This window comes from Leptonotus elevatus, chromosome 4, assembly GCF_054856555.1.
Source record: "Leptonotus elevatus isolate MCC_2025b chromosome 4, RoL_Lele_1.0, whole genome shotgun sequence".
NCBI classification, from domain to species: domain Eukaryota; kingdom Metazoa; phylum Chordata; class Actinopteri; order Syngnathiformes; family Syngnathidae; genus Leptonotus; species Leptonotus elevatus.
Window position 1 is genome coordinate 4271139 of NC_141242.1, and position 16655 is coordinate 4287793.

The window sequence follows — 16655 nt, forward strand, 5'->3', positions numbered from 1 at the left end:
CCTCATCCATTAGTCCATGTTTGATGGACAGTATGAAGTTAATTTGCTCAATGTCTATTGGGGGGAAAGCTGTGATATATCATTTACTACAAACTGAGTTGCCAACATATATCAGCAGCGCGAAATTAGACTATAAGTCGTTTACTCCTAAATAATGCAAAAGTCCTCTTTACAGGCATATACTATGCTGATTTATTTATTTTTACTTCAGTCAGTGGGCATAACTATACGTGTACAATATATTCTTCATTAAACCGGACGTTGAAACAGTCCTCTTCATCATGCAGTTCACATTTTCATGTCGCCAATGGCTAGAGGTCCCTAAAACACCCTGTCGGTTTAAAAATGAGTCAAAACAATTCCTGGTTCGATTCTACTGTAAAGACAACATGGGGCTCTTCCATTAGCCATCACATTCCGTTGTTGTGGCAACTGGCCGGGCCGTCGTCTCGTCGCCTTTCAACCCGTGTGACGCAGCAGGTGAGCAAAAATGGATTAAGTCCGTCCTAATAATGCGAGTGTTGCAAGGCCATAACACTTCGCGTTTGCTCACCATAATATGAACTAAGCAATAAATGACCTAAAGCGTATGGGTAAGAATTGAATGGACACATTCGACCTACCTTATCCCCCCCTTGAAAGAAAAACAATGACGTTTTAAAATGACGTCATTCCGTAAGGAAGACTAATAGTTTATATGCATAGACTCGTGTGACAACAAAGCCATCGAAACCAATGATCTCATGACGCGTCTGATATTTTCGTCCTTACCTGTTTACATTTGTTGCAAAACTTGAGGGGTGAAAAATCCAGCTCACTTTAAGAAAGTGTGGGTATGTACTTACGCCACTCTATTGTTCTTAGTTTGGTTTATGAAAACAATATATATATATTAGCATATTAGTTAGCCTTCGTTCCACGATGGCTTGCAAACTGGCTAGCGAATAAAGTACTGCATTAACTTGGGGCGTATCACGTGATCAAACTTTATCAAACTTTTTATACAACATAGTGCCACCTAAAATAATAATAATAATAATATCTCCAAGTACCACCGTTGACACCAACATTAAAATACCTAGCCAAGCCTAAGTGTTAGTAAAGACATGTTTTGTTCTTAAAAAGTAAAAGAAAAAAGTGTATTTGAATATAATGCACACTTGCAAGTAGCAGTAATGTTACTATGTAGTTTCACAATTTGAATTATAGTGTTCACATTAAGGCATGCTCATTGTCACTCAGGGGGGCCATTTGTTTGTTTTGGGTGTTGCATATTGAAAAAACAAAAACAAATGTTCATGTATGTAAACTACATATAAGCTAACATATGCAAGTTTTTTTTAAATGTTCTCCCCCCCAAAAATGTGCTTGCATATATTGAACTACTTTCTTCAACTTTTAGTAGAGATCCTTTAAAATATATTAAAATAATTGTGATAATTAATCATGATAAAAAATGTTTGCCATGATCACCCTGCCCTGCTAATTAGACAGTGAATGATCAGGTACCACTTGAGTAAATGCAAATGACATCAACTTGTGTTTTCTTCTTGGAAAAGTAACATTTGGTCTTCTTAACTGAATATAACTGTCTCTTTTTTTCTTTTTTTTTTAAGGTACGAGAGCTGCCACCAGGGATCCTCTTAACAGGCAGTGAAGTAGCAGAGCGTGGCGGTGCGAAAACATCTCTTTGCTGCTTTGTAAGGATGAAAAAACTTTTCAAGATCCCGAGGAGGAAGACGTCATTTGATGCATTTGACAGCGCTTCTATAGTCACCACTGCCAGCGATGTAATTGAAATTGAGATAGAATTGTTTCACAAGGCTGTCTGGCAGTGTGATATGGCCATGCTGGAGCAGCTTGTCAAAAACATTGATGTCAATCAGGTTGACAAGCAGAACAGGTCAGTATGGGTGCAGGTGTGTCATATCTTCCCATGTTGTTGAATTAATTGTGAAACTAACTACACAATTATAAATGATAAAAAGAGACCTATGTAGAAAAGTTTGGTCATCATATATGCAATTTTGACAATTAAGGTCACGATTACTATAAAATTCCATGAATAACTCATTTTACAACAACAACAAAAGAAAGAAAAATGTTCATATTTTTTATATGTTAACCAGTAGCTTGGAGGTACCTAGCAAGGCGTTGTTAAATAATACATTTAAAAGTAGTTACAGTTAGAGATTTAAAAGCAAGTAAAGCTTACTGAAATAAATGTTAAAAAAATGGTTATAGAAGCAAGAACGCATTTTCGAAAGAGTGATTGTAAAATACTTTGAAAGGCCTTAATCATATGGAAAAGAGCACCGTTTACACTTTCTTGGGATGTTTTGAATGTTGTTGTAGAACAGCCCTTCATCTTGCTTGTGCCTGTGGAAATGTCGAGGTGGTGATATTCCTTATCGATAATCACGCCCAGGTCAATTTATGTGACAGTCAAAATAAGTCTGCTCTAATTCAGGTAAGCTTGGACATCGACAGACTCGGAACACATTAGATCGTCATTGATGGCTTTTTTTCTCTCCTCCTGATCTGTCGTTTGCTCATTTTATCAGGCAGTGCAAGAGAAGCATGATACATGCGCCAACATTCTGCTGGAAAACAAAGCCGACCCCAACCTGGTGGACACAGACGGAAACACAGCTTTACATCTGGCTTCAAGCATCCCGTCAATCACCACCGTCATCTTGCTCGTAAATCATGGCGCTGACATCAACGTCAAAAATCTGGTGATTGTCTTTGACCCTCTTAAACAAGGCAGCTGACCCACCCCACATCAACGACACGACCTGACCCACGGAATTCTGCGCAGTATGCTGGGTTTGCGCAACTAGTTGTGATGATTAGTCCACCATTTAAAATTTGAATTGACGGTGATTGATATTGCATATAACAGCCGCTATTTTTTTTTTTTTTTACACAAGTTAATATTATTGGTATTTCCGCGTAGGTCTGATATTTTCTTACGAATTATTGACCAACCTAAAGGGTTTAAAATGACTTGAAAAGTGATGGTTTTGAAGATATGAGGATTTTCCCTAATGGCAGCCATATCTACGTGTGGCTAGAAAGCAAAGTGTGTAATCTGATACCGAAATGCACGAGTGCAGTCAGTTAACAGCCATGGATTGGCAACAGCTTCTCAAAATAGCCACACTCCTTTATTGTCCATTTTCTGTGGCAGTCCACTTTTTTGACAATTGCACCATGTTTTTGCGGTTCAAAAAGTTGCAGTTTGCAATTTTTGCAAAAAAAAAAGAAAGAAAGAAGAGATTTAGGCAATTATTTTAAGAGGGTGACTGAAAACTCATATTAGCTCAGGGGCCACATGGAGGACAATATTTTACCAAGTGGGCCGGACTGGTAAAATCATGGTATATAACTTAAAAACAATTGGCGTCAGTTATACACAGATGTGCAGGCCAGCGCTAAATAGTGGGGCTCAACTGTAAATATATTGTTCCAAAAAATAACACAAATGCAAATGGTATGCGGCAACACTTGGCCCACATGAGTTGTGGGCGTGTTATATCTACCTGTTTTGCATATGTATCGTTCCCACAATGCATTGTGTGGAGCAGTTAGTGAAGTAATAGGATGTTAATCCATGTCAAATGTGTTTGGGTTAGCAGTAGCTGAATGTATGTCGTATTCAGCACGTTTATGTTTGATTTATGTTGGTCTATGTTTTTATTTTGTATTTTTTTCAAGAAACCGTAATTTTAGATTTTTTCTTTACTTGACAAGATAATCTCGTGGGCCGGATTAAACCCCTAGGCCCGCTGGCTGTAAATTTGATATCCCTGCTCTAAAGGGTCGCAGTTTTTGCTTTGCGACATGTGCTGAAAAGTTAGCAACATTTTTTATTTTTTTTAAAGGAACCTTGACTAATGACAGGTTTGCTCCATATGATTTATTAGTTTTTTACTAACATATCAATGAGATTCGTTTTTCCAAAAATCATTTCCAGCCTAATACCTTTTTGTAGAAACTTTATTTGTACGTACACCGCCTTTGTTTACGTCGGCGAAGCATTCAGTGCGTTGTGATGTCGAATGGCGGCTGGCTCTCTGCCGAGCAATGCGAAACGGATATAAAGAAAGCGAGCTAAGCCTCGTTCATGCGTTGTGACGTACGTCCAAATAAAGTTTCTACAAAATGTATTAAACAAAACATGTTTTTTTTGTTTTTTTATGAATCTCATAGTTATGTTAGTAACAACCAAATAAACAATATAGAGCAAACTTTCATTACAGTCAAGAGTTCCTTTTAATGTTGGTCCCCTTCATTCTCATGTTACTATTCCAATTCTGTTGGCATTTTTTAGGAGGGCATGTCACCCCTGTCCGTGGCGGTCCAAGGGGACCACATGGAAGTGGCAGAGTTTCTGTTGAAGAATGGCGCCAATGTTAATGTTTTGGACAGATATCGGAGGTTTGAAAAACAACAAGTGACACATTTCTAAATGCATGTCGATGATTACTCGTATATTCAACGGCTTTTCTTGCGCACCAACAGGTCACCATTAATGATCGCCTCAGGCAAGGGCCACTTCACCATGGCGCAACTGCTTTTACAGTTCAAAGTCAATGTTGAGCTGACGGATAGCAGAGGATTATTAGCTGAGGACTACGCTGAGTTGGAATACCATGATCCGTAGGTTGAGCTTTTCTTTCCTCACGGTATTTTTTTTTCTTCTTCTCATTTTTGTCATTACAGAAGCAATTTTCATTCTCTTGACTGTCCTCTAGCTGTAGCGTCCTTATTACTGAACACAGGATCCAAGAGGACGACTCCATCCAGGTCCAACCAAGTCAAAAAGGCCTTGAATATGCATCAAGCGAAGATGGTAAACAGTTTAATTTATGCATCTATATTGTAAAGGCCTCACTTATCAAAGCGTCCATCTTGAGTTGGTGTATTGTGACTGTATGGTGGCAGCCTTGCTACACACTTCAGTACGGTTGACTCTTAATTCAAAAGGACATCACGAGAGACATATTAGCCATCTTGTTCTGGCTAAAACACATTATATATATATTTGTGTGTGTGTGTGTGTGTTCACTCCTGCAGCTGAAAATGTTGACTGTGCGAGTCCCACAGATGGACACAAAAATGATCTGGAACAGACGGAGGTAAGCCCAACACAAGAAATGAAATGCGGTAATAATTTGGTGATTCCATTTTTCTTGCCGCCAGTGTCACATGAGCCGACTGATAGAGGTTTTGCCCCAATTGAAAAAAAACAAAAAGTTTGGTAAGTTAAGTAACCCAAATCTACAATTTTCTCAAGGAAATGCATGATTGTCTTTAACTTCATTTTTTTTGCTTCTCACAGACATTGAAGAAGCTGGTTCAGGTGAGCTTTCTTAGTCTTGTGTAAAGTACCTGTCCTGAAAGCGTTTTCAAAACTGACATTCACAAAAGTTCCATGTAAAGTTATGAATTTTGAATAATACGTTTAGTAAAAAGCTGAGTCATACTTCTGTCATGTCTGGGAAGATCTGGTTTTGGTTGAGGGTCCCGGATTGGTCAACCCGGAAGGGCTGGAACCCACTCAGGACCAATCGGGACCCTCAACCAAAACCAGTTCTTCCCAGACATGGCAACTTCTCGTTGACTCGAGGTTTTCATTATATTACACCTTGCTCTTGTTGCCTTTGCATCAGATAGGGATAAAACCAACAACGCCACTGAAGCCTCAGATGCCTCTCAGATATCCGAGGAATTCCCAGAATGTTCCGACACCTCTGTGGAGGTAGAAGGGGCTCCAAAAGCACCTGAGAGAAATATCTCAGATGAGATAGACCAGAGCTCGCGGCCCAAACCTCGTTCAAAGAAGCTGGTTCCAGAGAGTGACAGTAAGTTTCAGACAGGATTTTTTGTCTTACTTACTTGTCTAACTTAAAGTCCAAACTCATTCATTCCCTGTGTGGGATTTGATCAAGTACAGTGCAGCCTTTTAACTCCCAACGGTGTGAATCTGTCTAATATTGCAAGGAAAAAAAGTTCAGGGCCGAAATTAAAACTGAAAAGAATGAGAATGACACTCAAAAATCAGCTTATCTCCTTCACCTCCTTTTCTGCATTTTAACGTGTTTTTGCTTTTTTTTGTTTTTGTCTCTATAACGACGACGAAAATTCTAATCACAACAGAACCTAAACATGGCACTTAGCATTCAAAGTGTTACCGTACCTATCACATACTGTGCGCGTGACAAAATGTAGTGTTGAGGATCCACCGTGTATATTTCGTGGTGTCTTGAGATATGAGTGACCTGACTTATGAGCTTTTTAAGATGGGGCCATCGTTTGGCTGATTTTGTGAACAGTTCTTCAAAAAAAAAAGTGGCATTCATGTTGTTTAATGCCGCTCCCTAGTTGAAGTTAGTTTACTGCCCCTGCCAGTATAATGCTAGCACATAATGAAAAATGCCAGATGAGCTAATGATTAGCATCAATAGTTGTGGTGTTATAATAACCCTTTTATTGTTTTCCATTTGTTTCAATGGGAAAAGATGATTTCAGCAGATGTGGCAAATCCAGGTCCAGAAAGTAAAAACCTTGCCGGTTTGGCCATTGATGCTAGTTAACTAGCTCCCTAGCAGGTAAACCAGCACCATGAGAGCTAGCTAGGGAGCTAGCACCTGGGGCTAAAGCCAAACCGTGGCAGGGTTTTTACTTTCTGGACCTGAATTTACCACCTCTGGATTTCAAATATTTTAGTTTTTTGAGTTACAAACGTTTTCTTCAGATGATTTTTTATTTGTATTATTATTTTTTTTAAATCTATTCAGAAACTGATTATGACCCAGACGTTCTATTTGAACCATGCCTTGAGGCCAAAACGGAAGATCACCATTGTGAAGAAGTCCTTGGGCCAGGAGGTAAAAAAGACTCACGGAACATTTGTAAACACATCTCCACGTATACTCGAGTCCTGTTCTCATTGTTAGCACTTTCTCTACTTAGGCTCCTCTTGTGCCTCAATCATGGAAAAAGACATTTGCAATAAAACAAGCCAACCAGAAGAAAACACAAGTGGAGAAATACTGAGGTAATGCTAATCACTAGTATAAAACAACAGCTTGTGTTTCCCTAATTGTGGGCGGTGGCGTCGTGTGGGGGGGGGGGGGGGGGGGGGCAGCGACATCAGTAAGATGATGTCACTGCTTTATATCAACATCTTTAAAGATTTTAGTGTCCTTTATCACTTAAAGTACATCAGATCCCCTTAGTAGAAGTGTTAAAGGTTATAGCATTTGCAATTGGAAAAAAACAGGCTGTTATAAATTTTATAAATGGGATTTATTATGTGTGGAACCCGTTTTTGTTCAAAGCTGTAATGTATTGGAAAAATCTGCTATACTTATTTATGCACAGTGCATATAATATCTATTTGTCTAAAGCAAATATTTCCAGCTCTCTGTGATAACCAGTGTAATATAATTCTGTAAAAGCAAGCGGTATTGCTTCACTCTTCTATTTTATATAATTATAATATTTAGCATTATCTTCTGAGGAAGGACCACAAGAAGACCATGTTCTCATTTTGGTAAAGGCCAACTTTCTTTCCAGGCGTGCGTATGTAAACACAAAGGTTGAGTTGCTTGATATGTTGGTAGAAATTGGTCCAAAATGTTCATTTTTCAGAAAGCACCCTAATGCGGTTCGTCGTGATGCTATATTTTCATTCTGCTTAAGTAAAGCTTGTGTAAATAGGTGACGATCATTGAAAAAATACTATGAACCCAATCACTGACCCTGACCTACTTCTGTGCAGTGGTAGTACTAGTGACGCTGATGAAAGAGGATCAGAGGGGCACGCAAGGGAGAAAGTGAGCCGCAAAGACAGTTCATTGAGAACCAAAGACACGTCGAGTCAATCGAGCCCCTTTTTGTATTCAGAGAAGCAGCCAGCAAGGTTTGCGCCACAGTTCTTCCATTTGTATGAGATTGGCAGTTTAAAAATCTTACATCGGGTAACTTACTACCAAATTGCTTCCATAATGTAATATAGTGGGACCTTTAATCCTTTGCAGTATTTTTTTTTCATAACAAATAATGTAATGCATTATTGAAAAACAATAACAAATGAGAATGCAAAGAAAAGGAAAACTAGTTTTAAAGTATTTTTTTTTTATCTATGCCTTTCAGGGGTGTGGCCTATTGAGTGGTTGTCTTGAGCTGAAGTTGAAATTGGTCCTTATTCCCTAAAAAAAATTCTGGGTTGAACCCACTCACAGACTATAATTTGTATTGGTTTAGATGACACGTGTCACAGTTCAGTCCTTCGAGAACCGGACGGAGTCTTGCATGTTTTCAAGGTTTCTCTACTCCAATACACAGATTCAATGATCAGGATCATTTTCAGGCTCCTTCAGAGCTTGCTGATGAGCTTGAATATGAATCAGCTGTGTTGGACGTGGGAAACCGCTAAAACGTGCAGGACTCCGGCCTTGGGAGCACCAGACTTTGACACCACTTGTTTAGATGCCCTTTGAATGAGGGGGCTTCCAGTCTTGGGTGAATTACCCCAAAAAAATAATAATAAGAAGAAGAGTCAGTGTAATAAAATACTTGCAGGAAGATATATTTGCAGGTCTTGTGACGTGCAGAATCAAAGTTTTGGTCTACAAGTTTTTTTGTTTTTTGTTTTACTTTTGAGGCATATTTTTAAGGACAGTTTTGATTTTTGTCCCAAAAATGTTGATTTTTCTCCCACAAATGTTGATTTTTGTCCCACAAATGTTGATTTTTTGCGGTTTTCAACTTTGGAGCTTGCAGTGTCGGGTCACCTGTGTGGTTGATGCCTCGAAAACCTTGTAGCCTACAATGGAGTACAAATGATTAATGATCCTCTATTTCTACCCCCCAAAAAACCCAGCAACCTCTTGTTCTGCCTAATGCTGAGGTAAACTGACTGTTGGATAAACAAAAATATCTCTCAAAAATAACTTTCTGTTTGTTGGCAGCAGGTCGCAGCCCAATCAACAGCTTCAAAAACAGGTAATCAATACAGCGAAATGGGTTTTCACTGAATCTGTTATCTGTTCTAAAAGTGAGATTTAATCAAGTTGGAAGTGAATTCAGATAACATGTTATGCATTCACACATGCAGCACAGCGAAGATATGGCGACCTCTAAAGAGGTTGATGAGATCAAGTCCTCATCAGATGAGGCTCAAAATGAAGGTGAGCTCCTCGGCCCCCACACAACAGATCATGTCCTTTATCCCTCTGAACTCATCACCTCCAGTTAATGTTGGTTTTGATGCCAAACACTGTAAATGATGTCATTGTTGCGAAACTCGAGAACAATACATAAGCTGGTTTATATAGCCTGTAGACTTCCTCATATGCTGTCGTTGGCTTATTTTCACCAGATAGTCCATTTAAGGTCAGGCTGGAGGGCATTGTGAGCCAACAAAACAAGCATCATTGCTGCTCTGAAAAGATGGCCAAACTAAAAGAGGAGAAGGCGCAGTTAAAGAGCAAAATGGAGGAGGTTGATGATGATGATGATGATGATGATGAGCACAAACACATGCAAATGGAAAATGAACGCAGGTATATACTTTTTCTTGAGGCAATCCTCTCTGCAATCCGATTTTCCGTGGGTCATTAAAAAAGATTCAGTAATTAAATGGATTTGGCTAAAAGTAAGGCCTTAAATGGCATTAAAGACAATGAGGTGTATTTTATTCAGTGACGAAAAAATAAAGTAAAAGTAAAGTCTGTTTTATTTCAATGCTCATTCGTATAAAACTTAACAAAAATAGAGAAATACAAATGCTATGCAAAGAGGTCACTATAACACAATTTAGCATTCATAAAAACAATACTGTTTATGTTTTTTTGGGGACTGATTAGTTGTGATTTACAATGACTAAAATGGTCTGTACTCCACGAGTTGCTTCATTTTCAAATTAATTTACTCTTAATTTGAAAAGAAGAATGTACCGTTCTTGTCACCAATGTCCAACGTGAACCGCTATTGCCACCTAGTGACAGAAATATTACCTCAACACAAATCTATGACTTAATGTTTTATACTCCTTGACAATGACTAAAATGGGCTGGAGTCCACGAGTTGCTTCATGTTAAAATTGAAATTATATATAAAAAAAATAATAATAATTTTGAAAAGAAAAATGTACCGTTTTTGTCACCAACTGTCCAACATGAAACGCTATTGTCACCTAGTGACGGAAAAATTAACCAACGCAAATCTCGATGTTTCATACTCCGTTTAACTGTGTTGTGAATGTTTTTAATTTCAACTAACGTATTACTGTAAAATTACTCTATCGATTAACTAAAAGTTACACCCACATTTGTATTAGGTAAATGCATTTGTATGAAAAACTTGAAAAAAAATATGTTATTGTTAATTTAGAACAGATGTGCAATTTGTGATTAATCGCAGGTTAACTATGGAAATCATGCGATTAATTATTATTAAAATGTGTGTCAGCAGTAGGACATGGGCATTGTTCCGCTAAAAATGGCATTTAAAAAATGCAGAAACCCTGGTAATGTGTTTTTTTTCTTCTTTTTTTCTGTCAACATCAGCAGATCATCATCGAAACAGCAGGAGGACGATTGTCATAACCCCTTGACGCCAATTGTGAAGATGGCCCAACACAATATTTACAAGGTGAGGAGGAAGAACAGTATCAGGTTACTGGGTGTGAGTTTGTAATTGTACAAATCCGACGGCTAATTGTTCAAACACTGTTGCCGGATTTGTAGCTGATGTAACTTTTTGCTCGGCTTGTGTTTCATCTCCCCCAGCTTGAAGAGGAACTCCGACAGGCCCGTGCGCAGTTGTCTCAGGAACGCTGCGCAAATGCACAGCTGCAGCAAAAACTAATAACTCGGGACGAAAAGCAACAAACCTTGGAAGAGGACTACAGAAGTATCCAAAAAAGTACTAAAGAGGTATTTTGCAACCATTTTCTGAACGTTGGCATGATGTTGCTGCTCTGGAGCAGTTTGAATATTACAGATCAGATACACATATCAAATTTATTTTTTCATTTATTTAAATCCAAGGTCAAATTTGTTGGGCATAAAATGATCGATCTCATTAGCAGGGGTGGCAAATCCAGGTCCAGAAAATAAATCCTTGCCACAATTTGGCTTTAGCTCCAGATGCTAGCTCCCTAGCTCGCTCCCATGGTGCTCGTTTACCTGCTAGGGAGCTAAAGACAAACTGTGGCATGGTTTTTACTTTCTGGACCAGGATTTGTCACCTCTGCTCATTAGCGATGAAAAAAAAAAAATCATGTCACCTTTCTTACGCAGTTCAAGGTTTTGAGACGAACCCTGTCATTATATATATATATATATATATATATATATATATATATATATATATACACACCTCAATAAAATTTTGTCCCATTCATTAACTCATTCACTCCCAGCCATTTTCACTAAAACAATCCCCTTCACTCCCGCCTGTTTTACTGGATTTTGACTGATTTTGCAAAGTCCACAGAATACTGTGTTCTATTGCTATACAAACATGAAACCTACCAAAAGAAAGATTAGTCTAATCTTTCATCAGGAAAAAAGTATATTTCTATCTGTTTTTTGTTTTTTTGCAGAAATTAGCATTAGAATATAGCTAAGTTTCATCATTATTCACAAATCTATTTAGAATTCTGAGTAATTTAGTTTTTTTTTTCTCCAACATAGTCCTAGTTCATTTCCTATGCTCTGCTGCCACCTGCTGGCCTATTGTGTAATAACTACCATTTCTTCAACCGTTCTTTGCAGTTGAGAGGCTGAATCAAAGCCTCTAGCATAAAAAACGTATAAATACGTGTTTGGGACACTTGAATGTTTAAAATAGAATGTATGTATAAGTTTTTGGGAGCAAATGAGTTAAACTGGTTATGGCTTGCTACTATCCGGAGGGTCAGAAACCTCTGGAATCATACAAGTCTTTTCGGCTAATTGTTCAAACGCTGTTGTGGATTTTTGAAATGATGTGACTTTTGCCCTTGCGTCTCGTTTCATCCATTCCAGCTTGAAGAGGAACCTCGACAGGCCCATGTGCAGTTGCCTGAGGAACGCCGTTCCAACGCACCTTCGTCTCATGAATGCTGCAAAAACGCAGCGATGCAGCAAAAAAAAAAGAGTCAAGACAGCAAGCAACAGAACGTAAAAGAGGACTACAAAAAAAGCAAACATATTCAGGTACTTCTTCACCATTATGTTGCTGCTCCGGAGCAGTTTGAATATTTCAGATCAGACACACAAAACTCAATTTTTGATTTCCCATGCAAACTATCCCAACACATTTGCAGTAATTTTCCACCTTTGATCTTCCAGGAGCATGTGAGAACAGAGCTCGAGGCGACCCCGGCACGCAGCAGCACCAAACAAATTGAAGAGGATGAAGAGCTTGACGAGCAGTTTGAAGATAGTCGCCAAGATCTCAGAAGCGGCAAGCAGGCACAAAGTGTCTCGGAATGGAGCGGCATGATTACGGGATTAAAGTGCGAAGTGTCCCGAGCAAATGCCCGCCTGGCAGAGGCCAAGGAACTTCGTTTAGAAATGGAGAAAACTCTGCTCCAAGAGAAGGAGGAGCAGCAGCGACTTAGAGACAAACTCGCAAGTTAGTAGTGGTGGGGGTTGTTGGACTGTGATTTGATCATTTCTGTTTCTATGATGGTTGCACAGCAAAGAAGTTGTGAGCATGTCTTGCCTCACAGTTAAGAGGTTCCGGGTTAGAATTTCAGCTCAGGCTCCCCTTGGTGTAGAGTTTGCATGTTCTCCATGCGATTGTGTGGGTTTTCTCCAGGCTCAATTAGAGGTCGCCTATAATTCAAATGTGAAAGTATCGGCGGTGTCAGGCGATTAATGCCTTCAATAGTTAACTCATGATTAATCGCAAATTTTATATCTGTTCAATAAATGTTTAAGTTTTCATACTCTTGTTAAAAAAAATTTAACTAAGAAATATGGCGGCATCTTTTAGTAATTGATACAGTAATTTCATAAAATTGAGTTAAAATTCAGTGTGATATTGATTTGAGTTGGTCATTTTTTCTGCCACTAGATGGCATAATTGCATTTGCAAGACGGTGACAGCTCAGTGCATTTTTCTTTTTATATTAAGAGCTATCTAATCTTTAAAATGAAGTAACTTTTTTAAATTGTAAAATACAACTTGACCCCAGTCTCCAAATATATATATATATATATTATTATTATTATTATTATTATTAGGCTTTCCAAGTAAGGGGCAGTCATTAATCGCACGTAAAAAAAAAAACGAGTGGCGTTAAAGGAACTTTAAATTAACTCAAAAAAAATAAATAAAAAATGGACACCCCGAGAAAGTATTGACTGACCTGACCAGTCGTAATGAAATGATCTCTCCAGGTGAGAAAGCCAGTCAGCAAGAGGCGTTGACCAATCTGACCCACAAGCTGTCCAAGGCGAAGGCATATGGCAACTCGATGGAGAACGAGGTACATAGAGTGGAGTGCCAAGTCTGATGATAGTAGAATGACAGCTCCTCGGGCATGAGCTGGCCCAAAAAGGCAATCATAATTCTTAGTAGACAGGTACAAATGATAGTTCAAACTGTTATTTACAAATCAAACTATTACTACAAGTTCAAACCGTTTTACAAAAGTCACAAGATTAATAATACAAGAATAGAAGAAAAAAAAGGTACCCCAAAGTATTTTGCTGAAGATGTCCCTCCTTTATAAAATGTAGCTGCAGGCAAAAGAAGCCAAGTACCTCCAAGCTATGAAAGAAATGAAGGAGCAAGCAATTCTCCTGGATGAACGAGAAAAAGAACTGAGCATTGCAGCGCAGAAACAGAAGGAAGCTCAGGCTGCTGTGGCCGCCTCCAATGATATTGCCAAACAGCTTGAGGAGGCGGTGCAAAGGTAAACGACACACAGCGCGGTTTTCACTTGCCCAGCGACAAATTAACATGTTTTTTTTTTTGACCCAATATGTCAAATCAATGTGGGCTGCATTAGATTGGAACCTAACAACGACATGCGGGAGGGTTCTGCAAAACGACACTCGCACAAATGTGGCGCACGTCAAAAGGTGTCTCAGGAAGACGCAAGGTTGAGTGCCCAAGGGGTATGTAGACTTATGAGCACAGCTGTACATGCACAGCAGCTAAACGGTGCTGAACTCATTTGCTCCCAAAAACGTATAAATACGTTCTATTTTAATTAGTGCCATGGTCCCAAAAACGTATTTATATGTTTTTTTATGGCCGTTATTCTATGCTAGAGCATACAGAAGGCTTTGATGCAGCCTGTGAAGGTCGCTTAAAGCAATGGTAGTTATTACAAAAACGGTCAGCAGGTGGCAGCAAAGTATATAGAGATCAACCAGGGCCGTTTTTGCAAAAAACTCTTTCCCCCACTGTTTTAAACATATTTGTGAATAATGATGAAACTTAGCTGTATTCTAATGCTAATTGCTGTCAAACAAAAACAGATTGAAATATACTTTTCGTTCCTGATGAAAGATGAGACTCTAATCTTTCTTTTGGTAAGTTCCAAGTTTTTATAGCAATAGAACACAATACTCTGTGGGCTATGCAAAATCAGTCAAAATCCAGTAAAATAGCCGGGAGCGAAGGGGGTTGCTTCAGTGAAAATGGCTGGGAGTGAATGAGTTAATGACACAAAAATGCTATGAACCATGACCCAAATTCATGTTGACTGAAGATGACATCAATGTTGCTCAGGCCAACCAATCACAGCTCACCTGTTTTCTGAAGCTGTGCTGTGATTGGTTGTTGACAGGAAGTGGCAAAATGGCCGCCCCCTGAGGTGGATAAAAACGGCTGGACTTTGTTGCTTAACTCCTATTCCACTAACGCAATATTAACCAGAATACCATATTTAAACTTGTGGGGCTGCATAGAACATATTATTGTTGAATTCCTCTTTAAAGCTGCACTTATATTAAATATTTTTATAATCGCCTTTTTATTTGACCCTTAATGAAACATTTTTAATTAGTAAATTAACACCTTAGCTGTTCATAATGGGAACTCCTGCAATCCTCTGGCCAATAGTTTTCAGACTGGATTCGGGTTCGAATTTCCCGCCGTGACGTTGTGCTCATTGTGCACGTGAAGGAGGAAAAATGCAGTTTCACTGGTCGGCCACAGGTGGCAGTAGCGTGTCAAAATGCAATTTTCTGCATTCAGTCGCTTAAAAAAAGGTGAGGTGACCGAGACTGTGGGTTAAATCAAGATTTATTTGTCCAATGACTTTTTTTGCTGGCAGCAGATGGCTAGCCAAACAAATGGTGAAAAATATATAGTGAAATCGATTTTTTTACTGAATCTATCATCTGTTCACACATTCAGCGCTTTGACAACATGGAGATCCGTAAAGAGATGTCAGGTGAAGACATCCCCCGTCCCACACATCGGGGCTCGTCCTCAAACCGTTCAAACAGAAGCTCATCGCGACCGGGTAATAAATGATGTCATTGTTTTGGAACTCGTGTGACTTTATAGAGTGGCAGTTGGCAGACGTCTCCGCCGATGTCATCGTGCGTTGTGTGTGTGATTTTCCTCAGAGCCGGAGGTGGATGATAATGACGCGGGGAGTGACGGAAGCGGCGAGGTGACGGCAGACGGCAGCGCGGCACCCGACCGGGAGCCAAGCGAACGAGGAGCGGCTCGGCAACGGGACAACGCTCTGTTCCTGGATCTCCAGCGATGTGTGTTCCAGATGCTCGAGCGGGAACTCACCACTCTGAATACTCACCTCCAGAGCCTTCAAAGCGGCGCCCTCCAGCTGCTCGCTTCCATGGACGGCACCCTCCAGCGGATTGCTGACACGGCGACAGCGACAGCGCCAAGCCCGGTCCGGTCCAGGTGGACTCTGCGAAAAAAATAGATCAGGTGGTGAGAGGGGGGAGAAGAATTAATAAAAATAAACGCTTTTGTGCTCAAGTGTTGACTCACCATACGTTGGTCAGATGCACTGCGAGGTGCCTATCCCATATTAACATGATCAGTGTCTTCACATTGAATAAAATGAATAATTTTTTAATAACATAAATGCAATTTGAGCGAATAAGTCATTTAATTGTGTATTATTTATTTATTTTTGACAATAAATGCAAATGTCTGCTTTTGCAGTATAACTCGTCAACTACTAAAAAATTTGAGATATCGACGTTTTCATACTCTTGTTAACATAAAAGTGGAATTTTTTTTTAACTAATATATGGCTGCATCTTTTAGTCATTGATACAGTAATTTCATAATAATTAAATTAAAAAGATGTACTGTACTGTAAAAAAAATGGAGCGTGATATTGATTTGTGTTGTGCCTTCAATAGTTAACTCATGATTAATCGCAAATTTTATATCTGTTCAATAAATGTTTTAAGTTTTCATACTCTTGTTAAAAAAATTTAAACTAAGAAATATGGCGGCATCTTTTAGTAATTGATATAGTAATTTCATAAAATTTAGTTAAAATTAAGTGTGATATTGATTTGAGTTGGTCATTTTTCTGCCCCTAGATGGCATAATTGCATTTGTAAGACGTTGGTGACGGCTCAGTGAGTTCTTCTTTTCATATTAAGAGCTATCTAATCTTCAACATGAAGTAACTTGTGAAATTC

At 39.0% G+C, this 16655-nt stretch overlaps 2 protein-coding genes across 7 annotated transcripts in view; one reads left to right on the forward strand and one right to left on the reverse strand.

Annotated features, from left to right (window-relative positions):
• Positions 1 to 915, reverse strand: part of LOC147175056 (uncharacterized) — a 19746-nt gene extending 18831 nt beyond the window's left edge. The window contains exon 1 of the mRNA XM_086073637.1: positions 772 to 915. The gene's annotated coding sequence lies outside the window, so the exon portion shown is untranslated. The remainder of the gene's footprint in view (positions 1 to 771) is intronic.
• On the forward strand, positions 280 to 16090 carry LOC147175057 (uncharacterized). 6 transcript variants are annotated; one of them, XM_086073647.1, is made up of 26 exons: positions 280 to 480; positions 1617 to 1903; positions 2356 to 2470; positions 2565 to 2738; positions 4337 to 4443; positions 4528 to 4665; positions 4761 to 4858; positions 5083 to 5144; positions 5209 to 5266; positions 5348 to 5368; positions 5679 to 5870; positions 6807 to 6896; positions 6982 to 7066; positions 7793 to 7933; positions 8985 to 9018; positions 9131 to 9203; positions 9395 to 9578; positions 10584 to 10668; positions 10806 to 10952; positions 12048 to 12218; positions 12354 to 12639; positions 13410 to 13498; positions 13752 to 13927; positions 14024 to 14132; positions 15382 to 15490; positions 15597 to 16090. In XM_086073647.1, exons 1-26 carry the CDS (start codon positions 346 to 348, stop codon positions 15917 to 15919), a joined length of 3489 nt encoding a protein of 1162 aa, XP_085929773.1. In that variant the 5' UTR covers positions 280 to 345; the 3' UTR covers positions 15920 to 16090. The 6 variants fall into 6 exon arrangements, with proteins under 6 accessions (XP_085929773.1, XP_085929776.1, XP_085929774.1 ...); XM_086073650.1 differs by having other exon boundaries at positions 10587 to 10668; XM_086073648.1 differs by having other exon boundaries at positions 8988 to 9018.
• Positions 16091 to 16655: the final 565 nt, after the last annotated feature.

Bases quoted from the DNA above. Each gene is read 5' to 3' on its own strand.
- LOC147175057 (XM_086073647.1), top strand. From the start codon at position 346: ATGAGTCAAAACAATTCCTGGTTCGATTCTACTGTAAAGACAACATGG. The intron at 12,219-12,353 runs GTACTTCTTCAC...TTGATCTTCCAG, and splicing joins AAAAAAGCAAACATATTCAG to GAGCATGTGAGAACAGAGCT. The intron at 15,491-15,596 runs GTAATAAATGAT...GATTTTCCTCAG, and splicing joins CAGAAGCTCATCGCGACCGG to AGCCGGAGGTGGATGATAAT.